At 41.0% G+C, this 27,857-nt stretch overlaps 1 protein-coding gene across 7 annotated transcripts in view; it reads left to right on the forward strand.

Moving 5' to 3' along the window:
• XRRA1 (X-ray radiation resistance associated 1) overlaps positions 1 to 27,857 on the forward strand; it is a 67,226-nt gene that overhangs the window by 31,623 nt on the left and 7,746 nt on the right. For 5 of the 7 annotated variants that reach the window (XM_065944140.1, XM_065944144.1, XM_065944142.1 and 2 more), the window contains 4 exons: positions 9,050 to 9,178; positions 9,922 to 10,139; positions 16,655 to 16,695; positions 19,674 to 19,799. In XM_065944140.1, coding sequence (XP_065800212.1) covers positions 9,050 to 9,178; positions 9,922 to 10,139; positions 16,655 to 16,695; positions 19,674 to 19,799 — 514 coding nt within the window. The other 2 variants (XM_065944143.1, XM_065944146.1) reach the window with 2 other exon arrangements.

Genomic DNA, 27,857 nt, shown 5'->3' on the forward strand with positions numbered 1-27,857 from the left:
GACCATTACTTTCTCTTCTTATGTTGCTTCGTACATATTCCAAGGGCTACCTCAGTCTGTCCTCTTTCCCTATCAGAAGCCTTTCTATCTTAACCATTTTAAATGTACTGTTCAACATTAAGTACATTCACACTGTTGGGCAACCGTCACAACCATCCCACTCCAGAACTCTGTTCATCTTGCAGAAATTCCATCAACTTTGACTAATGGACATTATGCTTTTAAGAGGAATATCAGATAATTCCTTGAATTCCAAAGATATTCCTTTTTACCTTCAAGGTAGAGCAGTAGTCATACCTACTTTTGATAATTGGTATCAGTCACTTGGCCAATATAATAAACCCCTCTTTTCCTGCCTGTTGGTTCAGTGGAATAAAGAACCCAAGAGGCCAGAAGTAAACTTAACTTCCAGTTAAGTCGAACTATTTTTGTGTCCCCTGTAAAAGTATTCCTCCCAAGGAAACTCAGAGCTCTAACTTAGGAACTCAGAGCTGCAGGAATTAGAAGCAAACTGTAAGAAGAGCTGCTTTCATTTTCACTCATTCATTCCTAGGCCTTTATGATCCGGTGTGAGAAAAACAGAATCAGTTTTAGTTGCTAGTTTATGTGACACGCCATCCTGTAAGTCAGCATCCAACCTTACAGTGGGTAGTCTCCTAGCTAGTGGAATAAATAAGTTGTCAGAAGACTGTTTTACAATTCTGTTAGGTCACCTACTTCTGTGTGATGGAGTACATGGCAAAAAATTAAACTCCAAATCCTTGAGTCCATTATTGTACTTCTTTGCCATGAAATGTGTTCCATGGTTAGAAGCAATGTTATGTGTACTATTGAAATAATGGATAAGACATTCTGTAACTCCACAGAGTGTGATGCTTGGCAGAACACTGCAGTTAGGCAGGGAAAATCCATGTCTCAAATACATACATATTTCAGTAAGAAAAGAAAAATCACTGCTCCTTTTATGAGAGTAAATGTCCACTCTAGTCATCCTTCTACTGGATGATTGGCTAATCCTCCTAGAAATGGTGCCATGTTAGCAACTCAGCATTAGCCTCTGTTATTGGCAGGTTGGGTGTTCAGCATGACTGGTAGCCAAATGAATTTTGTGGAGGGGAAATATGTAGCCCTCTTTCCTGCTGCCAAGGTCATTTTGCAAGTAGCAGGGTATCTAACTGACATTCATGGAATGGGTCATCTTGTTCACCTGATCATTGAGAGTCTTATCTGAAGTGGATAGTGTTTGGGAGAATTCACACGAGATACAAATAATTCTCATCCTGTTCATTCTGAGAGGTCCATTCACATAATTCTCCCTCAATCCTCCCTGTCAGCAGTTTTACATTATGTTTTCTAAGCTTTGGCTCCAGCTAAACCACTGCCCATGAATCCTCATAGACCTGTACTTTTGGCTATCTCACCAACCAAGTAAAATGAACAGTCAGATCTTTTGTTCTGGGTTTTATCTCTTGGGAGGATTTCTCCTCCCTTGTCTTTTAGAGCCACCTTGGTATGGAGTTATAATCTTGCAACACTCTGGTTTTGGTTAGTATCAGCATATCATGCAAAATCATTTGTAAATCCATTTGCATATTGTTCTCCTACACCCAGTGGTCATAGAACATTAGTTATGGGTTGATGGAGAAGAAACAGTACAGCAGGAGTAGGCATTGTAGAAATCTAAGCAATGTTAATTCATTCAACTTTTCCAGATTTGCTTGAGCCGATCTCCAAAGTTATTTTCATGTACTGAGGGAGTTCTGAACATTCAGATCATAATGCACATCTCAGGAAATGTGGTCACCTTAGTGTCCCGTGGTCAGGTGTTCAGTCTCTACCAACATGCAGGAGTAAGTCAGAAGCTGCTTTTCAAAAGGAAAAGAGTTATATGAAGAATAGAGCATAACTTTGCTCAAAAAATGATTCTGTAATCGGTGCCTTGAAAAGGCTCTATTCATAGAGTGAGTGACCATTCACTCTATTTATCATCCAAACCAGGAACATAGTTGAGAGGGAAAAGCACCACTATTAATTATTTGGCGATAACAGGTGAAAATTCAAGCTGTCCTTGAAAACCAGGCTATATGGTAACCCTATCTATACAACCTTAGACAGTTAGAACACAGTTGGACCTGCTGAGTCATAGCACCCAATACCCGTGGTAAATGACATAATGCCCAGAGAGCATAGTTGGCAGTTGGACCTGTTGCAGAGCCTTGCCTTGCTCTTCGCACACAAAACTAGCAGCCTCAGTAAATGGATCAGAACAGCACAAATGTTTTACATGTAGCTGCCCAAATCAAAAAAAGCCAACAAAGCTTTGTAACTTTTTCTTAGTAGAAGGTAGTGAAAGATGTCTTTCACATTGGAGGTATATTCCAACATGCTCCAGATAAATACCTGGTCATCAAGAAAATTAATCACAGTGTCAGTTTCTTGAATTTTTGTGAGGTCTACCTCCACCCTGTGGCATAGTCCATACTGATGCATCTAAAGTATTTGAATTTCCTGCCCATTAGCTCCAGTCAGTATAGTGTTCTGTGGAATACCAAAATAATCAAGATTTCCATGGATTAGATTATGAGTTAATGTAGCCCCCAGGGAAAAGAACAAAGGTACACTGCTGTTCCTGTCAGGTGAAACAGACTGCTTCTGGTAGTTCTTGTTCATTAATAAAGAGAAAGTAACATCTGGCATGGGCTTCCCTGGTGGCTCAGAGGTTAAAGCATCTGCCTCCAATGCAGGAGATCTGGGTTTGATCCCTGTGTCGGGAAGATCCCCTGGAGAAGGAAATGGTAACCCACTCCAGTATTCTTGCCTGGAGAATCATCACAAGTGCTAGGGGCTGTGTTGATGTGCTACAGTAAGAAGAGTCCACATAGGGAACAGTGGCTGAAATTGGAATCCCCATGTGATTAATTTACAGTCGTTCTTCAAGACCTGTCTTCTGCACAAGTCAAATAAACAAGATAAACAGGGATGTTATAGGACTCATCATCCTTCTACTTTTCCAGTCTTTAGTGTTTGCAGTAATCTCTGCAGTTACCTCAGAGATGTGGAATTATCTTTGATTTACTGTTTTGGAAGCAAAATTCCTAGGGCTTCAATTTGGCCCTTCCTATTATAATAGCCCTCATGTTATTGGTCAGTAAAAAAGTGTGGTTATTTTGTCAGTGGCCTAGTGCTTCTTTTCTAATGATGCAGGAACTGGGGAGATAACCACAAAGTAGGTTTGTGAGTTGACCAGGTCCATTCACAGGCTAAATTTCCATTCTTCCTTTGAATCGTCACAATCGCCCACTTTCTGGTATGGACCACCGTGCCTTTCATACCCCAGACTTAGCACCAATTTGCAGATATTTTCTAGTTCTGTTTGAAAGCGTTCATTAGCACTCTCTATATTGTAAGAAATGTTCTATGTCCACATTGTCCAATATGGTAGCCACTAGTCATATTGAGCACTTGAGATGTGGTTAGTGTGACTGAGGAGCTGAATATTCCATTTTATTAAAGTTTGATTAGTTTTAATTTACATGTAGATAATCAGGAACTGAATGAGAAACCATGACTCCCCTGTGGGCAACTCAAATCACTTTTTTCCCTCACCAGATCTAGAGTTCTTTTGGCTATATAGGTCATCAATAACTCCAAATCAGCTTAATTCATTTACAGATATTGAAGTTGTTTGAAGCTAGTCTTCAGTCCCTGCAAGGATCACACTGTTTTCTAGTTCACACTTCCTCTTTGGATTTAGTCCTCCACTGCCCTAACTTAAAACAGGGGCAGTTGATTGGGGCTTCCTTTCTATGACATACTCTGGACTCCAGTTTTTGGCCTCCTGGACTAGCAAGGTTGTCAGAATCTCTACTTAACTTCTCAACCACTTCTGGAGTAAGCAGAGAGCCCTAGGCAAAAACTGGCCCCAAATGTTACATGAATCCCTTCAGGTTTTCTCCTTCTTCCAAATCTTGGTGCCCTAACTTTTCATAGCTATTAGTTCCCAGATGCCCTAAAGAAGATTGTCTTTTATATATGTATATATATATGTATATATATATGTATATATAGTCTGGATTTTATAGTTTACACTTGGGAGAGAGTTGGCTCATGATATTTAGTCTGCAGGACCATAAGCCTTTCCATTTATTTTGGCCAGGTGCCTAGGTGCCTGGTATGGAACCATTTTAAACTAAATAAACTAGCTGGCTATTTTATGAACCACTCCAATGATACAAATATGGGCTGGAGTTTTTCAGGAAGACCAGCTTGCCCTCCCCCTTCCCCTTCTCTGCTCACTCCAAGGCAGTTTTCCCTTGGTTTGGGGATGAGAGGAATGGGCTTAGTTCTGCTTCTGAGGGTACCTTTCTTTAGGATCCCAGGTTCAAGTGAGGATCTCCAATTCTATGCCCCACCTTCTCTTTCAGTAATATCAGCTAATATCCTTATGGCAAATGTAGCTTTTTATGCCCGGTTTCTACCTCTGGAGTTTTATTTTTATTTTTTTTAATGTGGACTATTTAAAAAATCTTCTTTAAACTTGTTACAATATTGCTTCTGATTTTTGTTTTGGTTTTTTGGCTGCAAGGCCTATGTGATCTTAGCTCCCTAACCAGAGATGAAACCTGCACCCCCTGCATTGGAAGGTGAAGTCTTAACACTGGACCTCCAGGGAAATTCCTGTCTCTGGGGTTTTAGATTTTGCCACAGTACTTTATTGTCTTTGCATCTCTTACATCTTTTTCTTTGTTTTTTAAGAGAATTTTTATTGGAATATAGTTGATTTACAATGTTGTGTTCATTTCGGGTGTGCAGCAGCGTTAATGAGTTATACGTGTCCATGTATCTGCTCTTGCTTAGATTCTTTTCCCATATAGGTCGTTATAGAGTACTGTGTAGAGAGGTCCCTGTGCTATACTGTGGGCCCTTATTAGTTCATCTGTTTTATATGTAATAGTGTGTATATGTCAGTCCTGATCTCCCAGTTTATCTCCCTCCCGCCTCCTTTCCTCCCTGGTAACCATAAGTTTGTTTTATCCATCTGTGACTCTTATTTCTGTTTCATAAGTTCATTTGTACCATTGTTTTAGATTTCACATATAAGCGATATCACATGATATTTATCTTTCTCTGACTTACTTCACTCATTATGACAATCTTTAGGTCCATCTGTGTTGCTGCAGATGCCACTATTTCATTCTTTTTTATGGCTGAGTAATACTCATTTGTATACTCTATTGTATAGAGTATTACAATATACACCACATCTTCTTTATCCATTCCTCTTTGATGGACGGTTAGGTTGCTTCCATGTCCTGGCTATTGTAAATAGTGCTTCAGTGAACACTGGGGTGCATGTATCTTTTCTAAGTATGGTTCTCTCTAGATATATGCCCAGGAGTGGGATTGCTGGATCATGCAGTAGGTCTAAATGATAGGTCTTTTTTAAAAATATATATATACTTTATTCATCATTCTAGTTGTTTTCAGTGGAAAGTCTTATTACATGAAGTAAGACAAGTCTTCACCACTCTGTACTTCTATTTCTTTACATATAAGAAAGAGAGAATAAATATACTCCTGCTTATATCAGTGTATCAACTGAAATATTTATGCTTTGAAAGCAGTGAGGCTTCAGACAAGTATTATTGTCATTTTCTTCCCACACATCTGTCCACACTCAGTATGCTCTGTCGATTCCCCTTTTCTGCTAATCTCTTAAATCTTGGTCCCTCATTGTCCAGTCTCAACCCACTGTTTTTCTTGATCTTTATAGTCTTTCTTAGTGTTCTCATCCCTTCCCAAGTCTTAAGTTATTTCTCTACTTCACTTTTGTCATCTGAACTATACACCCATGTATCCTACTTATCATATCAGACTCATCAGACACATGCCCATGCCAGCATCTCCTCCTCCTATGTCCCTGGCCTCACTGACGGGCACTGCTCTTCACCCACTGTGCAGTTTTCCAGGCTTTAAACATGGTCATCAGCCTGAATTCTTTCTATCCTCACCTGTCACAACCAGCTAAGCCCAGAGATGCTTGAGACCAACTAGAAACCACACAACAAGCAAAGCAGCAGTGACACCAGAACCAGAGCCCAGGGCTCCTGATCCCCACTCCTATGCTTTTCCTAATATGGTACTTGAATTCCCACTCCTGAATGGGAACCCAACCACTGGGGCAGGCTCTTACCTTCTAAACAATTCCATTAAAGCTACCAGATTTTAAATGGTATCACTTCCCTTTGCTAAGAGAAGGTATAATAAAAATAGCACTACAGCTGGAAGTCTCGGTTTCTTCATTACTGACGGACTCCTGCCACTTCAAAGAACTCTTCTCCCAAAACTGCTGTGGGAAGGGCTCAGCGGGAGAGTCTGATGCTTTCCTATGAAGCTTTGCCTCTTGTCTTCCTCACCTACCTATTGATGGCCACCCTATTTCAAGGCATGTGTTTTAGAGACAAAATGAAACTCCTCTATGTTATAATTGGAGCTAAACTTTGAAAAGGCAAAGTAGTATGACTTTTCACAAGAGACAGGTCAGAGCTAGCTTTTTTATTATGGAGCTTAAGAGGAATTTTTTGAAATCTTACTTCTTAGCTGTTTCATATTTCCCTGGAGTAAAATAAAGATTGGCCAATTAACTATAGATCAACAGAGCTTCTGTGCACCATCCTATAATTGCTTTCAGGTAGATTAAAAATTCACTATGTGAAAGTTGGTCCTTTTAGGATGAGGAAGAGAGTGATCTGTGACCCTGAAAAATACCAGGAGCTAAAGGCTTCTTTCCTGCTCTGTTGAGTGTCTCTGGGCTTTGGATTTCAAGCCTCTTGCCCCTCACTTTGCCAGGGTTCTATTGGAAACAGTATCTGACCCCTTCCTCTTTTTAGTCAATTATCATGGTTATAATCTACAGAAATCCATCACTATTAGAGCAACAAAAAAAGGAGGAATTTACTGTAAACACAGCGAGGCATCTAACACTCAGACCTGGGGCCATGCTGAATATCAGTCCTGAGCATTATGGAATACCCCAGAAGTTCTGTCTGTCAGCTTTCAGACCTACCCCTCTCAGTGACACACCCCATTTGTCCACAGGTGAGTGCCTGTGTTTCTCTGAGCCCCATGTTGAGGCACATGACCAGCCAGAGCACCTAAAAATACTACAGCTGCAGCCACAAAACAAAGATTTGTCTTCCTGTTGCTCTCCTTCTCTCACAGTTCTTAAGAACATAGCAAATTATCTCTCCTTTTTTTCCTTTGGCCACGCCTCATGGCTTGTGGAATTTTAGTTCCCCAACTAGGGTTTGAACCCAGGCCCTCAGCAGTGAAAGCCAGCAGTCCTGGCCACTGGACCAACAGGGAGTTCTTTCCCTCTCGGTCTTCATGGTTTAGTTTAAACATTGCCTTCCCTGGGCTCTCCCCACCTGAATGGGTGACTCGCATCAAGTTTTGTGCCTGCCTCTGCTCTAGTATTGGTCTCATTGTGTGCTGAGCATCTGTCTCCTCCACGATAAGAACTTTGAGAGGGGAATGTGTTCTTTTTCTCTTTGTATTCCCTGTGCCTGGCTCCACAAATATGTGTAAAAAAATTCTTGAGTGAGAATGAATAAATGAGTGCACAGCTGGCTGTATGCTGTCTTTAAATTCACCTTTGAAATATTCCTGCCTTTAGGTGAACTGTTAACAGTCCTTTGGGCTTTTGAACTCACTGTCTACCTTTGTCAGTCTCTCTCCCACCCAGCCAGCAGCTACCCTTCCACTTCCCCACCCGTTAATTCACATAGGGCTTGAAGATGTGATCCGAAAGGTGGGTGCTGTAGTGGAAAGGGCCTGGGGTTTGGAATTGAATTGGTGCTCTACCTCTTTCTAACTATGAGATTTTGGGCAAGTGACTCTTAAGTTCGAATTTCTTCATCTGAAAAGGAGATAGATCACATTTGTCCTTCCCAGTGCTACTCTGAAATGACATATATAAGACAACACAATGTCAGGAATATAGTAGGCTCAGAAAAAAGGCTACTTTCCAGTCCTCTTATTGTAGGCCTGTGATTCACATATGTGTATGTGTGCATGTGACCAGGTATCCCTATGTGTTTGTTTTTGTGTATAGAGAGGATGGAGTTGGAGGGAGGAATGAAAACACAATGTGAGTCATTTATCTCTCAGGTGCTTAGAAATAATTACCTAAGCCTCATCCACATGGTGACACAAATGAGGTCACGTTGATGGTAGTACCTAAAATACCACTACTTCCTACCCAACGTGTGTGACTCAGGACCTCAGCCTGTTAAATCCCATTCTCAGCTGTTTCTGAAAATCCTCAGAATTTGAATTTGAATTTAAGAAAAGACTTCTCAGTTCCATACTGATGTGTGCACTCTACAAAGTCTTTTAGAGGAGAGCCTCACTGCGGCCAGGAATGGTGCCCTTCATCTGTCCTACCTTATCCCACTTGGCCTCTGCCAGGATCATTATCTCCAAGTGCTTCTGTGGTTACCAGTTCTTGGGTTGACACAACATACTTGGGAGTCTTCCCTGACCCCAAATTGTGCAGTGTTCTTCCTATAGAATGTTTCCCCTAATTCTGCCACCCTGATATTTTCCATGAACATTACTAATGCCTCTCCATTCTGCCCCAACTTGGTCTCACTGAGTCCATCAGTAGATATGTGCAACCTTTCTCCATACAAAAGATTGAATGTGTGAGTGGGGTTTGGGGAAGGGGGTCAGTTGGAGAGGGGATTACACTTTTTGGTACCTCTCTCTGCAGAAACCATTCTTGGGCACTAGAGAAGTTTCCAAGGTGGTTAGGCTTCTTTTTTTTGGTAGGAGGGGGCCACACCACATAGCATGTGGGATCTTGATTCTGAACCAGGGATTGAACCCATGTCCCCTTGCTTCAGAAGGCTGGAGTCTTAACCACTAGATCATCAGAGAAATCCCCTGGTTAGGCCTCTTGATTGATTCCCTATCCTCCATTTCTTTCTGGGAATGATGGCGCTTGTCCCATGCCCTTGATCATTATCCCAGGTCTTTGTGCACACAGGGAGGCATCTGTCACATCGCTGACCACCAAGAGGTACATCCTGAGGTTCCCAGCGCTGGAGACACTGATGCTGGATGACAACAAACTCTCCAACCCCAACTGTTTTGTCAGCCTGGCCGGGCTCAGGAGGTAAAGCTAAAAGCCTCTCTCTGTAGGGCCCTCTGTCACCCCCATCCTTGCTCACGCCTTGAGTGCTGCTCTGGAAGCCAAAAGGCCTGGCTTTAAATCCCAGTTCCTCCACTTACCTCAGCTGTGTGGCCATGGGTAAGTCATCTCCCCTCTGAGCTTTAGCTTGAGCCAAAAAAGTGGGGTACTAGTAAAGATATTTCTGATCACATGATTGGTTTAGAAGCAGCAAAGAGGAGAAAACGGGATCCTGACCCTAAGAGAAGAGATGGAATAAAAGAAAAAAGAATGAGAATCAGAAAGATAAGTTAAACTCTGAGTTCCACCTATGGACAGCCCTCTATACATCCACAGATTCAACCAACATAGAACCTGTGTGGTTCTATGTGGAGGCCTGACTATATTTGGTTAAAGCAATGAAATGCTGGCCTTTAAATAATTAAGTTTTAGATCTCTGGAAATTTTACTTGGAGTTCAAATGCCATTTACTGAACACTACTTTGTGCCACATTATTTACATATTTTGTCATTTAATCCTCTCAAGAACCTCAAAAGGTTAATGAATGCTACCCCCATTTTAGAGGTAGGGATATTGATACCCAGAGAGGGTAAGTCACTGGCTCAAGGTCACAGAGGAGGAGTAAGTGTGCAAGACTGATTCCATGTTCTTTCCCTAAAGTTGCTTGGTAAATGTCCCTGAGCTATCATTACTGCTGTGATTCTGTATTCACTTTCCATAATTGAAGACTGAAGAAGTTAAGCCTGGACCAAAACAGGATTTTCCGGATCCCGTACCTACAGCAGGTTCAGCTCCGAGATGGGTCTGGAGACTGGGTTGGAGGCAGGGGGAGTCCCCGGAAACAGCCCCAATCCATGCTGCAGCCCAAGTCATGGATATATGAGGCCTCAGATGACCAGCCGGATTATACAATACTGCCCATGAAAAAGGATGTTGACCGGACAGGTTAGTGATACCCCTTGTTAAAGAGACTCTTGACCCATGGTGTGAATAAGCGTCTAAGAATTGATTCTGAAAGTCTGTGGCTCTCTGGGGAGCTCCTGCTTCTCAATTGCTGGGCCTGGGGAGATTGAGGTCTCACATGAAATATTTCAGTAACTTCCTACCTGTTCTGTCAGTCAAGATGTTTTTACAACCCAGGTACAAGTGGATTTTTTTTCTTTTTTATCTCAAATAGTAAGAGGCTAGAAGTAAGGCTTTCCAGTGATGGTTAATTCTGGGGTGCATTGGCATTCTCAGGGGACTCAGGCTCCTTCCATCCTCTCTTCTTCATCCTGGGCCTGCTTGCTTGTCCTTCCTTGCTTGTCCATTTGCATGTCGTCTTTGGAAAGATATCTATTCATATCCTCTTGATTGTTTATTTTTTTGCTATTGAGTTTTGAGTTTTTAAAAAATTACTTTTTGGATAGGAATCCCTTGTCCAGGTACAGTAATTAAAAATATTTTCTCCCTTTCATTAGGTTATATTTTCATTTTGTTCATGGTTCCCTTTGCTGTGCAGAAGCTGTTTAGTTTGAGGTGTACTGATTCAGTTATACATTTATATGTATATGTTTATATTTTTTTGATTCTTTTCCACTGTCGTTTATTGCAAGATTTTGAAAATAGTTCCCTGTGCTATACAGTACGTCCTCGTTGTTTATTTTGTATATAGTGGTATGCATCTGTTGGTTCTGTGCTCCGTTATGCTTCCTCTTTCTTCCCCTTTGGTACCCATAAGTTTGTTTTCTGGATGAGTTTTTCTGTTTCATAATTAAGTTCATTTGTACTATTTTTAAAATTCTACATATAAATGATATCATATGATATCTGTCTTTCTCTGTATGACTTCACTTAGTGTGATAATCTTTAGGTCCCTGCATGTTGCTGCAAATGGTATTATTTCACCCTTTTATATGGCTGAGTAATATTCCATTGTGTGTGTATCACATCTTCTTTATCCATTCATCTATTGATTGACACTTAGGTTGCTTCCATATAGTGGCTATCATATATAGTGCTGCTCTGAACATGGTGGAGGTACATGTTTCATTTGAAATTAGTGTTTTCATCTTCTCTGGGTATATGCCCAGGAGTGGGGTTGCTGAATCAAATGGTAACCATATTTTTAGTTTTTAAGCAGCCTCCATACTGTTTTCCATAGCAGCTTCATCAATTTACATTGCCACTAACAGTGTACAAGGGTTCCCTTTTCTCCACACCTGCTCCTACATTTATTATTTGTAGACTTTTAGTTGATGGCCTTTCTGATCTGTGTGAGATGATACTCATTGTAGTTTTGATTTACATTTGTCCAGTGATTAGTAGTGTTGAGCGTCTTTTCATGTGCCTGTTGGCCATTTGCATGTCGTCTTTGGAGAAATAAAGGAATGTTCTAGTTCTGTAAAAAATGTCACAGGTAAATTGATTGCATTAAACTGTAGATTACTTTGGATAGTGTGACCATTTTAATAATATTAATTCTTCCAATCCAATCTATGGTATATCTTACTATTTCTTTAAATCATCTTATTTCCTTTATCAATGTTTTACAGTTCTCAATATATAAGTCTTTCACCTCCTTGGTCAGGTTTATTCCTAAGTATTTTATTCTTTTTGATTTCAATTTTAAAAGGAATTTTTTTCTACTTTCTCTTTCTGATATTTCTTTGTTAGTGTAAAGAACTACAAGTGATTTCTGTATGCTAATTGTTTTTAAATTTTTATTTACTTATTTATGGCTGTGCTAGGTCTTCATTGCTGTGTGAGCTTTTCTCTAGTTTTGGCAAGCAGGGACCATTCTGTAGTTGTGGTGCACAGGCTCTCATTGCAGTGACTTCTCTTGTTGTAGAACATGGGCTCTAGGGTGCTCAAGCTTCAGTAGTTGCAGCACCTGGGCTCAATAGTTGAGGCTCCCAGACTCTAGAGCACAGGCTCAATAACTGTAGTGAATAGGCTTAGTTGCTCTGCGGCATATGGGAGCTTCCAGGATCAGGATCAAACCTGTGTCTCCTGCATTGGCAGGTGGAATTTTTACCACTGAGCCACCAGGGAAGCTTTCTATATGTTAATCTTGTATCCTGCTACCTTGCTGAACTCATTTATCAACTCTAGTTTTGTGTGGAGTCTTTAGGGTTTTATATATGCATAGTATAATGTTATCTGCATATATGACGATTTTACCTTTTCCCTTTCAGTTTAGGTACCTTGTGTTTCTTTTTCTTGTTTGATTATTGTGGCTAGGGCTTCCAATACCATGTTGAATAGAAGTGGTAAGAGTGGGAGTCCTTGTCTTGTTCTAGATTTTAGCTGAAAGGCTTTCAGCTTTTCACAGTTGAGTATTATGTTGGCTGTATTTTGTCATAAATAGCTTTAATTATGTTGAGATATGTTCTCTCTGTACCCACTTTGGCAAGAGTTATTTTTTTTTATCATGAATGAATGTTGAATTTTATCAAATGCTTTTTCTGCATCTGTTGAGGTGAACTTATGGTTATTGTCATTTCTTCATGTATCACATTGATTTGAGTCAACACATCTGTTCTCTATGTCTGCATCTCTATTCCTGCCCTGCAAATAGATTCATCAGTAATATTTTTCTAGATTTTATATATATGTGTGTGTTAATATGTGATATTTGTTTTTCTCTTTCTGACTTGCTTCATTCTGTATAACAGGCTCTATGTTCATCCACCTCACTAGAACTGACTCAGATTTGTTCCTTTTTAAGATTGGGTAATATTCCATTGTATATATATACTACAACTGCTTTATCCATTCATCTGTTGATGGACTTGTAGGTTGCGTCTGTGTCCTGGCTATTGTAAACAGTGCTGAAAACATTGGGGTGTGTGTGTGTGTTTTAGTCGCTAAGTCATCTCTGACTCTTTGCGACCCCATGGACTATAACTTGTCAGGCTTCTTTGTCCTTAGGATTTCCCAGGCAAAGCATACAGGAGTGGGTTGACATTTCCTTCTCCTGGGGATCTTCCCAAGCCAGGGATTGAACCCGCATCTCCTTTGGTTCAATTCTTTACCAATGGCAGGCAGATTCTTTACCAGTGAGCCAGCTAGAAAGCCCCGGACATTGGGATATATGTGTCTTTTTCAATTATGATTTTCTCAGGGTGTATGCCCAGTAATGGGATTGCTGGGTCTTCATGGCTACATGTGGGCTCTTCTCTAGTTGTGGTATGTGGGCTTCCCGCTGTGGTAGCTTCTCGTGTTGCGGAGCGCGGGCCCAGCAGCTGTGGCACACAGGCTCAGTTGCTCCATGGCCTGTGGGGTCTTCCCAGACCAGGGATTGAACTGGCGTTTCCTGTGTTGCAAGGTGAGTTCTTAACCACTGGACCCCCAGAGAAGCCCAGCACTTTAACCATTGGTCTTTATAAAGTTTCCCTTGCCCTGTTTTATTTTTTCTCCTTCATTCTTAATCCCTCCTCCCATTTCCCATTTTCATGTAAGTATCTGTTTTTGTGCTGAGTACATTTTCCTGGATATATGTATATATCTCTGTGAAATACATTAGTTTGTGTGTAATGTGTTTTTAGTTTATATAATGGTAATATGCTGTTGAGCCCATTCTGTTACTTAATTTTTTTTCTACTCAGCACTCTTTTTAAGGTTTTTCTTATTGCTATATGCCCATCCAGTTCTTCCTTTTATCTAATGCATAATATGCCACACTGTGCTTTAACCACACTTTATTCAACTATTCCCTTGCTAATGGACACCTACGTCACCTAACCTTGTGTATGTTTCTTGCATATACCCCTGGCCAGAGTTTTTCTGGAATACTTACCTGGTAGTGAGTTTGTTGGATCACAGAGTGTATGCATACATAGTTTAAATGAGTGCCACTTGATTGTTCTTCAGAATGGTGGCTCTGGTATACACTCATACTTGAAGAACATCAGAGTTCCTGTTTCCTTACAACCTTGCCTGCACTTGATATTTCCAAGCTTTTTAATTATTCTAAGTTTTGTTATTTTGGTAGGTATAAAGTGATATTTCATTGTTTTAATATCTATTTTATAAATATTGGTGATGTAAGTATTTCTTCATTTACTTAGTTTTCAACTTTTATGAATTGCTATTTCATATCCCTTGATAGTTTTAATATTTTCAATTTCTTCTTTTATTTTGTAATCACCTGACTGTATATTTCATCTGCAATGGTAGAGATGACATTTTGAAGAGAAATTCTTAAGTTTGATTTACCCAAGTACATTAGTTTGCTAAGACTGCCAGAATACCACACACTGTTTGGTTTAAACCACAGATATTTATTTTCTCATGGTTCTGGAGGCTAGAAGTCCAAGATCAAGGTGTTGGCAGATTTAGGTTCTTTTTCAGCCTCTCCCCTTTGCTTTATAGACAGCTGCCTTCTTGCTGTATCCTCATTTGGTCATCTCTCTGTCTGAATTGTCTATGTCCTATTCTTCTCTTCTTACAAGGAGAACCTTCGTATTGAATTAGGGTCTATCCTAATGAGCTTATTAACCTCAGTTACTTTTTTAAAGATGCTGTTTCCAAATAGTCTCATTCTGAGGTACCAGGGGGTTAGGACTTCAACATATGAATTAGGGAGGTGGTGGGGGACGACACAACTCAGTCCACCACACCAGACCTGTGCAGTTTTATCATACAGCTTATGCCTTTGGGTTCTTGTTTGTGTCTCCCTTTCTCATGGTCACAAAGATAGTTTCCTATGCTGTATTGCTTTTCATTTTGCTGTTTGATTTGATTCTTTCAAAGAGGGTTTGCATATAGTAGATTTTTCTCAGCCCATAAAGTACCCTAAATTACCTTTGTTTTGTCATCATCCTTGAATGCTAGCTCATTGAATAGAGAACTGTAGCCTTAAAATAATTTTTCCTGAGAACTTTGAAGATATTACTTGATTGCCTTCTAAATCCATTGTTGCCATGAGAAGTCTGATACCAATCTGATTCCCATGCCTTTATAGGAAATCTATTTTTGCTTCCTGGAATAAGATTTCACTTTTTTCCTTTGGAAATTTGGCTAAGGTGGTTCTGGGTATGCAGTTCTTTTTTGTTTATTTTGTTAGGTACTTTGTTCTTTCCAAGATAGTTTCCTTTATCTTGGAAAATTTTTATTATCCCTCATTCCATTCTCTGTTTTATGAATTAGCTCTTCAGGTGGACCTTTTCTTCTGTATAAGACATTTATTAAATCTTTTATTTGATTATCATACTTTAAAATTACAAAATTAGTAACAGTTTCTCCTCCATAATGACCTAATTTTGTCTTAAAATAGTCTTTTGAATTCCTTAGAATCTAGACATTAATTATTCTATTTAAAGTTTTTATTCTTTTGGTTAAACCACCTCTCTTTTTTTCAGATGCTGGTTCTTTTATATTTCATAACTTTCTTTCATGGTGCTAATTTTCCTCAAATATTAGGAAGTGCCTGACTGTACATCTTTTGAATGGTTCCCAGTCTGAACCTTAGAACACAGGTTCTGGTTTCTGGAGTTCTTTCTTGTAACTGTGGGAAGGGCTAGGACCTGAGTTCAGATAGAGTGTACCTCAATAACTGAGATAGAGTGTACCTCAGTTCATCTTCCTAGATGTGGGGGCTCTCTATCTTCCCAGAAGATCACTGCTTAGCACCCACACTTATGACCATGGCTCATCCTTTAGCTAACTCCTACTTTTTTCCTTGCACAAACCTTTCACAGATTCCTTTCAGACCCTTGTCTTCAGAGTTGTTCTTGCCACATGGTGTTCCACCTGTGTTATTGCTTATTTCATTTTAATCTAACCTTCTCAATACAGTATCATTAACATGTGGAAGGGGTCCCATTAGTCAGGGCAAAGGTGAGTGATCCCTGCATAGGATCCAGACCTAGCAGATGCTTTGCTTTATTAGGTTGAACTCAGCTCTTTATTGGCTCCTCTTTGTCTGATGATTTCGAGAATGAAATCACTCTGCAGCCTCCTTCTCACTTGTCTCTCCTGAATTCACTGTCTTAATGCACTCTATTTCTACTAATATAACAAATAGTATTTTCAAATCCTCCGACAGAATATCTTTTATATACATTTTTCTCTTCTAAAACAGTTGGTTTGCCTTCTGACCAATACTGACTGCCCTGTAGTTCTGAGGCTCACAAGAGCGTGCATGGTACAAAGTCAGGAAGAAGATCAGTGTGGCTGATACATAGTGAGGGAGGGCCAGGGTAGCATAAGACTGGAGAAGTAGGCAGAGGCGAGATCAGGCAGGACCTCCAAAGCCTGGCCAAGGAGTTTGAATTTTGTTCCAAGCACAAAGGGCGTGTTACCCGATGCATGTCACAGCTGGTTCCTCTTCCTAGTTAGCACTGAAGCTCAGGACCAAGGAGTACGCCCTCCGGGAGACACTCTGCTGTACACAGTGGGTGGCAGGCGCAGACCCTGGCCTCCTGGGGGTCAGTTAGCACTCTCACCAATCTCCATTCTTTTCTCTTATATTTCAGAGGTCGTGTTCTCATCTTATCCTGGATTTTCAACCTCAGAGGTAGGAAATGCCTACTTTATGTTTGTGTCCTTGCATTAGAACATTAGTTTTAGTAAACAAAAATAAGTTGACGGAGCCATGAGAGGTATTTGCATATATAACACTGAGGAAGCCCATTCACTGAACGCATATTTCCTGAGTCCTGACCGTGTGCCAGGCACTATGCTGGCCCATGAAGATGTAGCAGGGGACTCAACCAACAGGTCCCAGGCCTCACACAACCCACAGACCAGCTTCTATTGTTCTTCAGTAGGGATGATTCCCGCCTCAAGTGATCAAGCTGGCATTAAATTGAGGCTGCCACTAGGATGAAGCCTAGTAGCTCCTTAACAAGAACCCTCATCCCAAAGCTAGAGCAACCCTGGCCAAACACACTGCCATCTGGGATCTAATCCTTGGTGTCACAGGCTTAGACACTTGATTTTTGTCAGCACATAAAATTGTCTTTTTTCTCAGCGTAGATGCTCACTAAGCAATTTCAAGAAGACTGACACACTAATATTTATCTATTTATTCACTTACTCATTTATAGTAAGAAGTACCATTATGCAGTTAGGCAACCTGCATCCTTGGGTCACAACTCAGTATACCCCCTCCCCACAGATACAACTGGGTGAGAAATTATATCAGTTGCTGTATTATTGCCACTTAACAAGCCAACACAGTTGTTGACTTCAAACAATGGCAATTTATTATATCTCACAATTATTTGGGTTGGTTAGGTGGTTCTGCTAGTGTTTAGCTAGGGCACATTCCTGCAGGTGGCAGGTTATCTGGGAGCTGGACTCACAGACAGCTGGCAGGACTTGTCATCTTTATGTTATCTTTTCATCCTGGACTTCTTTGCAGTATGGTGGCATTAGACTTCCGAGAGAGCAAGGTTCTGAAATTCAAGCAACAGCATTTTAATCTGTTGGTCAAAGCAAGCCATAGGCCGGTATAATACTGCAGTGCGGTTCTGATGCTAGCCACCTGGAATTAGCATGAGCCCACAAGAGCAGAGTCCCCAACAAGACTGCCCTCACTTTAGGTGCTAGTTGCAAGTGTGGGGGTTCCCAGGCTATTTGTAATGGCAATAAATTCTACAGCTGCCACGATCCCCTCAGGTTCAGTAATTTGCTAGAATGACTCATAGAACTCAGGAGACCATTATACTTCTGATTACAGATTGACTGTAACAGCTGCAAATCAGGACCAACCAAATGAAAAGATGCACAGTGAGGGCTGGGGGAGTTCGAAACTTAGAACCTCTTTGCCCTCTCACTGTGGGATGAATTGTGTCATGCTCCCAACACAGCTGATGGGTGCACCAGCCAGGTAGCTCACCAGAGCCTCAGTGGCCAGGACTTTCATTGGAGTTTCATTGCCTATCCATGGTTGATCGAACCATTGGCCACATGACTGAACTCGATCTCTAGCCCCTCTCCCCTCCCCAGAGGTCAGACTGGCTCAAACCCCAGTCCTCTGATCACATGGTTGTCTTTATAGTATGGCTTGCCCCCATCCTAAGTCATCTCATTAGTGTGAACTCAGGTATGATCCAAGGGGTTATGAATAACAAAGACATTCCTATCACTCTAGAGATTCCAAGGGTTTTAGAAGCTCAGTGCCAAAAACCCAGGACAAAGACCAGACAAATTCTTTATTGTGCAGCAGCCAGTCTGGTTTCAAAGGATTAGAGATAGAGACTGCAGGTCTGAATGGGAGGAGCAGTCAGGTCACTCTGCATAAAGTGGTGCCTAACGGATGGAAGGGCTTGTGGCTGCAGAAGCCAGAGGTTGTTGGCGGGTTGCTTAGTGCTCAGGTCCCAATTGTGTGCCATCTGAGAATGCAGAGTGATTTGAATGGATGGAACTTTTAGTGACCCCTCTATCCACATCAAATACATCCCCCTCTAAGACAGGACCCTCTGTGACCCCAGCAGAGCCAGTCATGCCCTCAGGTCAGGACCTTCCTGACCCAAGCCTGTCTGGTTTTTTCTTCTCTGTGCTTCAGTCTGACTTACCCTCTTTGGCTCACATGGCCTCCCTCCAGATCAGGAATGGCACAGCTGAGGAGATGCCTTAACAGACTGCTACCACCTTCCCCTCCAGCCTCTGGGAGATCACATTCCGATTTCCCTGAGGAGAGTTCCCAAGCACCTCACTGGTTTTTGTCTTACTCTCACCCATGAGTCATCCACTTGCGGCTGTACAAGGTGGAGCCCAGGAAGAAGCAAAATCCTTGGCCCAGAGTAGGTGCTCCACAAATGGTCATTGAATGAGCAGGTGAAATACAAGTGACTTGCTCAAGATGATACAGCAGTTAATGGCACTGAGATGAATCGAGTTCATCTGAAGCCAGTCATTAGTCCAGCATCTACCCTGTGATTTCCTTTGGCTCTGTCTAACTCAGGGAATCAGTGAGTAAACTGAGTTTGGCATAGTTAATCCAGCAACTTCCATTTTCAACTTGATCATCATCCAGGACTTAGCTGCTGTTTTATCCTGGAATGAAGAACCGTCAACTGTAGGATTGGATGAGCAAATCAGAGCAGTAGTTCAAGGCTCAGCTCACTCCTGCTATCTCCTCACCAGGAAAAGTCCCCTTAATGATGCAAGCATGCACCTGCCCTTTTGCTTTCTGGAGAAATCTTAACCCAACTGTATAGAAGGGCAAGTTCAGGATAAGCCACTATAGGGCAGAATGTGGGAGGTGAGTAGGGAGCTTCTGCTGTCTGCACCGCTGCTGTGTCATCTTTTGGCTTCAGATAACTTGAGACTGGAACTTTGGGTGCCAGAGAATGAACTAACTTGTGACATCAGAGAACTTGGAGCCAGAACTCTAGGCCCTTGGTGACATCCCCCCTTGTGACCCCAGAAGCCTCCTTTGGGCCAGTCCCTCTGAAATGGTCATTCTTTCCACCACCCTCCCTAGGAAGGGTCTGGTGGTCTACTTTATCACCAGGGCGCTTTGACTTTGACTCTTTTCCTTCTAAGACGACCAAGGTATGTGCACTTCCGCCCATATTCGAGATTCTTCCTGTGAAGTCACTGAAGGCGAGGAACCAGACGCTGGCCCCGCCCTTCCCAGAGCTGAGGTACCTTAGCCTGGCCTACAACAAGGTGACTCTCGGCTTCTCTACCCAGGAGCACAGATGGGAGGGTGGGGTGTGAATTGCTCTGGCCTGAAAGCCAACCCTCCCGTTCCCTGCATCAGTAGAATTCAGGCTCAGGAATTCTCAGGGTGAGGGTTCTCAGGGTTGGGGAAACAGAAGGCAAGCAGGCAGAGGCAGGAGTCCATTGATTCAGTCACAGATACTGATTTACCACTCACCATGTGCCAGGCTCTGTGCTGGGCACTGGGGATACAATTGCATGAAGAGATTCGACCTCTGCCCTTGCTGAGCTTATCACTTACAGGGAAGACGGAGCACGAACAAATAATCACAGTATAAACATGCCCAGTGTTGCGAAGACACTCACAGTGCTCTGAAGTATGTGAAGGGTAGGTCTCACCTCATATTTGGGACCAGGGAAGGTATTCTTGAGAGTGGTGTTTAAGTTGAGATGGAAATCAGGGAGCTTAGTGAGGTGAAGATTGAGGGTTGAGTGACTTGAGACATGTTTAAACCAAAGAGAACAGCAGATATAAAGTCCATGGAACAGATTTAATATGTGTTTCATTAACAAGTTTTATGTTAACATGTTTTTCCATATCCTATAAAACTTCCTGTAAGCCCCACTAATTGAGCCCTACTCAGGTGTGAAATGCCAGCAACTTTTAAGAAACCTGGCTTACATTGCTTCTGAGGCAGGCAGTTAGTACAGTCAAACCCCCCAGGTGTTTTCCTCTAAGAGTTGTAATTTTAGTCATAACATTTAAGTCTTTGATCCATTTTGAGCTAATCTATATATATGGTGTGAGATAGGGGTCCAGCTTCATTCTTTCATATGATATGCAGTTTTCTCAACACCTTTTATTGAAAAAGAGTGTTCTTTCACCATTTAATGGTCTCCTCACCCTTGTCAAAAATCAGTGAACCATAGATGTATCAGTATTATGGATTCTCCTTTTGTTCTTGAAACTGGTAATTTTCATCTTTTCTCTTTTCTTATTGATCCAAAATAGAAGTTACCCTTTTATTGACTTAAAAAAATAACTAGCTACTGCTTTCTTTGGATCTATTGCCTGTTTACTATTTCATTGATTTTTGCTCATAATTTTATTTCTGTCCTACTCACAATGAGTTTAATTGACTCTTTCCTAGATTCCTAAGTAGTATAATTTTAGATCATTGATATAGACCTTTCCTCTTTTAATATAAGCCACTATAAATATCTTCTTTAAGCACTGTTGGAGTTGCATTCAATAAATTTTGTGTTTTGATTTTCATTCACTCAAAATATTTTTAATTTTTTTGTGATTTCTTCTTTGACCTATGGTTTGTTTAGAATTGAGTGGTTTAACTTCTAAATGTATGGGTCTCTTCCAGATAACTTATATTTGTTGAGTTCTAATTTAATTCTGTTGTAGTCAGATAACATAATCTGTAAGATTTCATCCTTCTGAAATGTATTTAAACTTATTTTATGGTCCACCCTATATTCTAAGTTGGTGAATGTTCTGTGTGCACTTAGGAAAAAAATGTATATTCTGCATTTTGGGGGTATAGTGTTCTATAAAAAGTTATTATGGTTGCTACAACAGCGAAGTTGAGTAGTTGCAATGGAGGTTGAATGGCCTGCAGAACCTAAAACATTTTTTATCTGGCCTTTGACAGAAAAAGTTTGCTGACCTCTGGTCTAGATGATCAAATGTCAGGGTCCTTCAAGGCCTACTCTGAGTCTCTTTTTCCTCTTCCTCTGTATTTTCTCCTGAGACTGGCTTCACATATCCATTGCCTATGCCCAGCGCCTCACAAACTTTTAACTCCTTATTGTACCCCAGATCTATGTGAATTTCTACTTGGAAATCTAAAAGGCGCCTCCAAAGTACACATATCCAAAGTGAATTAATGATCTTACCAATTCAAATTTGAATGTTCTTCCATTGTTCTGTATGTTAGTCAATAGCTGAGTTACTTGAGCTACCAGTTCAAATTTGAATGTTCTTCTGTTGTTCTGTATCTTAGTCAATAGCTGAGTTAGTTGAGCTACCAGTTCAAATTTGAATGTTCTTCTGTTGTTTTGTATCTTAGTCAATAGCTGAGTTAGTTGAGCTACCAGTTCAAATTTGAATGTTCTTCCATTGTTCTGTATCTTAGTCAATAGCTGACTTACTTGAGCTGTTGACTCCATTCAACCAGGGTTTGTTGAGCCAAACCCTGGTTGTCATCTTTGATACTTCTTTCTCCTGTACATCCCTCTTCCTCACCCACATCTAATCTATTTCCCAGTCTTGTCAAATTTAGGTCTTCATATTTTTTTAAGGAAGTGTAGTTGACTTACAATATTGTGTTAATTTTAGGCATAGTGATTCAGTATTTTTGCAGATTATATTCCATTATAGGTTATTAAAAGATAATGAGTATAATTCCCTGTGCTACATAGTATATCCTTGTTGCTTATCTATTTTGTATGTAATAGTTTATATCTCTTAGTCCCATTACCCTAATTTTCCCTGCTTCCTTCTCCCCTTTGGTAACCATGTTTGTTTTCTGTATCTGTGAGACTGTTTCTGTTTTGCATATACATTCACTTTTATTATTTTTTAGATCCCAATATAAGTGACATTAAATAGTATTTGTCTTTCTCTGACTTACTTCACTAAGCATAATATTTCCTAGATCCATCCATGTAGCTGCAGATGGCATTATTTCATTTTCTTTATTGCCAAGTAATACCACCAATTTACATTCCTTCCAACAGTGTACGAGGTTTCCCTTTCTCTACATCTTCTCCAGCATTTGTTATTAGTAGACTTTTTGATGATAGCCATTCTGACAATGTGAGGTGATATTTCATTGTAGTTTTGATTTGCATTTCTCTAATAATTAGTGATGTTGAGCATATTTCATGTGACCTTTGGCCTTTTGTATATCTTTGGGAAAATGTCTATTAAAATCTTCTGCCCAAGTACTATTTACAATAGCTAGAACATGGAAACAACCTAGATGTCCTTCAACAGATGAGTGGATAAAGCAACTGTGGTACATATGTTCAAAGGAGTACTGCTCAGCCATAAAAAGGAACACGTGTGAGTCAGTTCTAATGCGGTGGATGAACCTAGAGCCTGTTGTGCAGAGTGAAGTAAGTCAGAAAGAGAAATGTAAATATCATATACTGATGCATATATATGGAGTCTAGAAAGATGGTACTGATGAATTTATTTTCAGGGCAGCAGTGGAGAAACTGGCATAGAGAACAGACCTTTGGACATGCCAGGAGGAGAGGAGGGAGAGGGTGAGGTGTATGGAGAGAGTAAAACGGAAATTTACAATATCATATTAAAATAGATAGCCAGTGGGAATTTTCTGTATGACTCAGGGAACTCAAAACAGGGGCTCTGTGATAAAGTGGAAGAATGGGGTGGGGAGAAAGGTTTGGGAGGGGAGGGACATGGGTGTACCCATGGCTGATTCTTGTATGACAGAAAACCACAAAATTCTGTAAGGCAATTATCCTTCAATTAAAAAATAAAGTGTCAAAAAGGAAAACAAGAATCTTCTGCCCACTTTTCAATTGGATTATTTGGTTTTATTTTTGATAATGAGTTGTATGAGCTGTTTGTTATAGATATTAACCCCTTGTCAGTTGCATCATTTCCAAATATTTTCTTCCATTCCACAGATTGCCTTTTTGTTTTATAAGTGGTTTCCTTTGCTGTGAAGCTTTTAAGTTTAATTAGACTGCATCTGTTCATTTTTGTTCTTATTTCTTTGGCCTTAGAAAATACAAAAAAATATTGCTGTAATTTATGTCAAAGAATGTTCTGCCTGTGTTCTTCTAGGATTTTAATGATTTCAGGTCTTAAATTTAGGGGATGAAACTGTTTTGAGTTTTATTTTTGTAGATGTTGTAAGAGAATGTTCTTTTTTTTTTTTTTTTTGGCTGTGGCATGTAGTTTGTGGTAATTCCCCAACCAGGGTCTAAGTAACCTGGGCCCTTGGCAGTAAAAGCATGGAATCCTAAACACCGGAAAGCCAGGTGATTCTCAAGAGAATGTTCTAATATATTTTTTTTTTTAACATGTAACTGTCCAGTTTTCCCAGGATCACTTACTGAGGAGATTGTCTTTTTTCCATTGTATATTCTTGCCTCCTTTGTCATAGATTGACTGTAGGTGTATGACTTTATTTCACAGCTCTTTATTCTGTACCATTGATGTATGTATTTTTGTGTTAGCACCACATGGTTTTTATGACCATAGCTTTATAGTATAGTCTTAAGTATGAGAGGATTATACCTCCAGCTTTGTTCTTTTTCCTAAGGATTGCTTTGGCAATTCTGGGTCTTTTTTGATTCCATATAAATTTTAGTATTATTTCTTCTAGTCTTCAGAAAAAAGTAATGGGCATTTTGATAGGGATTGCATTAAATTTGTAGATTGTTTTGGGTAGTATGTCCATTTTAATAATAATAAGATATCATGGGATATCTTTTCATTTCACTGAATTGTCTTTAAATTCCTTCATCAAAGTTTTATAGTTTTCCAAATACAGGTCTTTTATATCCTTGATTAAGTTTATTCCTAGGTATTTTTTGGATGTGATTTAAAAATTTTTTTTAATTGAAGTATGCTTGCTGTACAATGTTATATAAGTTACAGGTGTACAATGTAGTGATTCATAGTTTTTAAAGGTTGTACTTCATTTGAATTACTATAAAATCATGCCTGTAGTCCCTGTGTTGTACAGTATATCCTTGTAACTTATTTCATACCTAAGGGTTTATACAGCTTTCTTCTCCGCACCTATATTTCCCCCTTCCCTCTCCCTACTGGTCGCCACTAGTTTGTTCTCTGTATCTCTAAGTGCGCTTCCTTCTTATTCACTCATTTCCTGTATTTTTTAGATTGCACATATAAGTGATGTCATGCACTATTTTCATTCTCCATCACACTTATTTCACTTAGAATAATACTCTCCAAACCCATCTGTGTTGCTGCAAATGGCAAGATTTTCTTTTTATGGCTGAGTATTAGTCCAATGTATATATCTATATATCACGTCTTCTTTATCCATTCATCTGTTGATAGCCACTTAGGTTGCTTCCATATCTTGACTGTGGTAAATAATACTGCTGTGAACATTGGGATGCATGTACCTTTTCAAATTAGTGTTTTTTTTTTCCAGATATTTATCCAGGAGTAGAATTGCTGGGTCAATGGTAGTAAATGGTTTCTTCTAATGTATTTTTCATTTCAGTTATTGCATTCTTCATCTTTGGTTGTTCTTTATATTTTCTAATTCTTTGTTTAAAAACTTCTAACTTTTCCTCTGTGGATCTACTCTTTGTCTGAGTTCTTTGGTCATCCTTATGATCATTACCCTGAACTCTTTCTCAGGTAGATTGCCTGTATCCACTTGGTTTTCTTCTGAGGTTTTACCTTGTTCCTTCATCTGGAACATGTTCCTATTTCACCTCATTTTGCCTAAATTGCTGTTTCTATTTTAATGGATTTGGCAAGCTGGTTCTGTTTCTTTTCTGGTAGGTTCTGGTCCTTGTCGTCAATGGTCGTTCTGTAAATAGTTGTGATTTTCATGTGCCTATGAGAAGAGGTGAGCTCAAGGTCTTTCTACTCCACCATCTTGGCCAATCCCTGGTCTGGAATGGATGTTTTTTATGTGGGAGTACCATATGTTGACTGGGTGTCCCCAGTGTCTTTGAGGTGAGGGTTGGATCTGAGGTGGACACCAGCCTGGTCTTTCCTCAGGGTGTGCTGGCCTCTATGATAGAGGGTGTGACTGGTGTTGGATTAGCTGGCACTCCCAGCAGAGAGAGAGGCTCCCAGCAGAGACAGAGGCTACTCTGTCAAGGGGCAGGGTCTGCTGCCTGGTTGCAGGGGTAGAAGCCTTGAGGATCTGACTCAGGCTGACTCTGTTCCCTTTAAGTGTGTGTGGTTTTCCTTCTCCCACACTGGGGCCTTTGCCCTGAAGGAGGGGAGTGCACAAGTAAGTGGGGCTCCTGTGCTTTTCAGAGGTCCAGCACTCTGTGTAGGCGTCTGCAGTTCTACTCAGCTGCAGTCCAAGTTGCATCTTTCCCCCTATTACGGTTGACCCAGATCTAGTGCACAATTGTAGCACAGAGTGGGCAGGGCTGGAGCCTTCACTAGGCTGGGACCGGGAATCTCGGCGTTTTGTGCTTGTGGGAATTGAAGTGCTGCTCAAGCTGTAGTAAGTTGGGCTGCTGCTGTGTAAGTGCCAGCAGTGGCCACCACTGCCCACCAGGCCCCCCGCACAACCTCTGCATTCCTAAACGGATTCTTTTCCCAGGATCTGACTGCCCTAGATCCACTGCTGGGCTGGGGTGTTCACTCAGCTCAGATTGAGAGTGTGGCAAGGCGGCAGCTGCTAGGGCAGACCACCCCCTGCCCTGTCTGGGGGTGAGCCAGCACCCACACCCTCGTCACCAATGCAGTCTAGGCTTCAGCCTTTCTCCAGCCTGTCCCAGCATTTCTCCAGACAGCCACGGGGGTTTGCCCTTTCTGTGTAGGACCCCAGGACTGGACACCCTGTCTGTGTCCTGACCCACTCATTCCCTGGGGTGGTATCCACCACGCCATCTCCCTCTTCCTCTTAGTCCCCTCCCAGGGACACAGGTCCTGACCAAGTGCCTTTCTTCTCATCCTGCCTGATTATGTGGGAGTCTCTCTTGTAGCCTTGGTGGTTTACGAGCTCTTTTGCCAGATTCCATAACGTTTTCCATGAAAATTGTTCCACGTGTAGATGTAGTTTTGATGTGTTTGCGGGGGGAAGTGAGCTCCATGTCCTCTTTACTCTGTCATCTGGATCCCCCTCCTGAAGCAATAGCCTAGGTCTTCATATTTCTAAAAATTCATCTAATAGGTTCTCTATGGACCAGTATCTTTAATAAACTTTGGTCTGGTCCATACTTGCATCTCCAGTCTCATTTTGCACCAACTACCCTTTCTCTCTGCTTTTAGTCACACTAGCCTTCTTTAAATCCATCCAACAGGGTTTCTCCTCTTTGCTGTGGTATCTTTCACATATTATTCTTTGTATGGCATGTTTCCTTTCTGCATTAGAGGAAGTAATACTACCTGCTGTGACAAACTAAAAATGTCAATGAACGCAAAAGTATATTTCTTGCTTTTACAAAACCCATTGTGGATATTCCTGGTTGCTAGGTGGCCTTTCACATGATGATTCTTCAGAGACCCAGATCTCTTCTGGCCATAGCTCTGTCATCCTATATAGGACCTTAAGAGAACTTTACTGAATCCTATGCAACTGGTCAGGTGACTCAGTGGTAAAGAATCCACCTGCTGATGCAGAAGACGTAGGTTCAATCCCTGGGTCAGGAAGATACCCTGGAGCAGGAAATGGCAACCCACTCTAGTATTCTTGCCTGGAAAATCCCATGGACAGAGAAGCCTGGCAGGCTACAGTCCATGGGGTCACAAAGAGTCAGATACGACATAGCGACTGAGGACGCATGCACACAACTGGTAGAAAGGTAGTTGAGTGAGGACAGGATCCTGCAGGAAGTTTTGAAAGGGCTACGCCTGGAAATGGCATTTATCACTTCCACACAGGTGGCATTGGCTAGAACTGAGTCATAGGCCTACATTTAGCTGCCTGGGAGGCAAGAAGAAACAGTCTAGCTTTATACCCAGAAACTAGAGGGAATGCTTCGATTAATACAGAGATTTCTTTGACATGTACTCCATCCCCCACTGCATTCACTTATCACCTTCTGCCGTCCTTCAGATCTCAGGGACGCCTTCTCTTACCTCTGTGACGAGGTCAGACCACCCTGGTGCTCCATGGGCCTCACTTCTGTGGCACTGATCACTCATGTAAATGCATGCTTCTCTGTGTTACTGCTGCTTCAGTGCTTATTTCGCACCAGGTAGCATTCCTCCAGGATAGGAACTGTATCTCCTTCACTCAGTCCCAGCCCAGAGCTTGGTACGTAAAGTCATTCAGTAAATATTTGTTGACTGAAGGAGCCAAAATGAAAGACAGTGAATAGGTAATTGCCCCAAAGGCATCTGGC

This window comes from Muntiacus reevesi, chromosome 9 (genome assembly GCF_963930625.1).
Source record: "Muntiacus reevesi chromosome 9, mMunRee1.1, whole genome shotgun sequence".
NCBI classification, from domain to species: domain Eukaryota; kingdom Metazoa; phylum Chordata; class Mammalia; order Artiodactyla; family Cervidae; genus Muntiacus; species Muntiacus reevesi.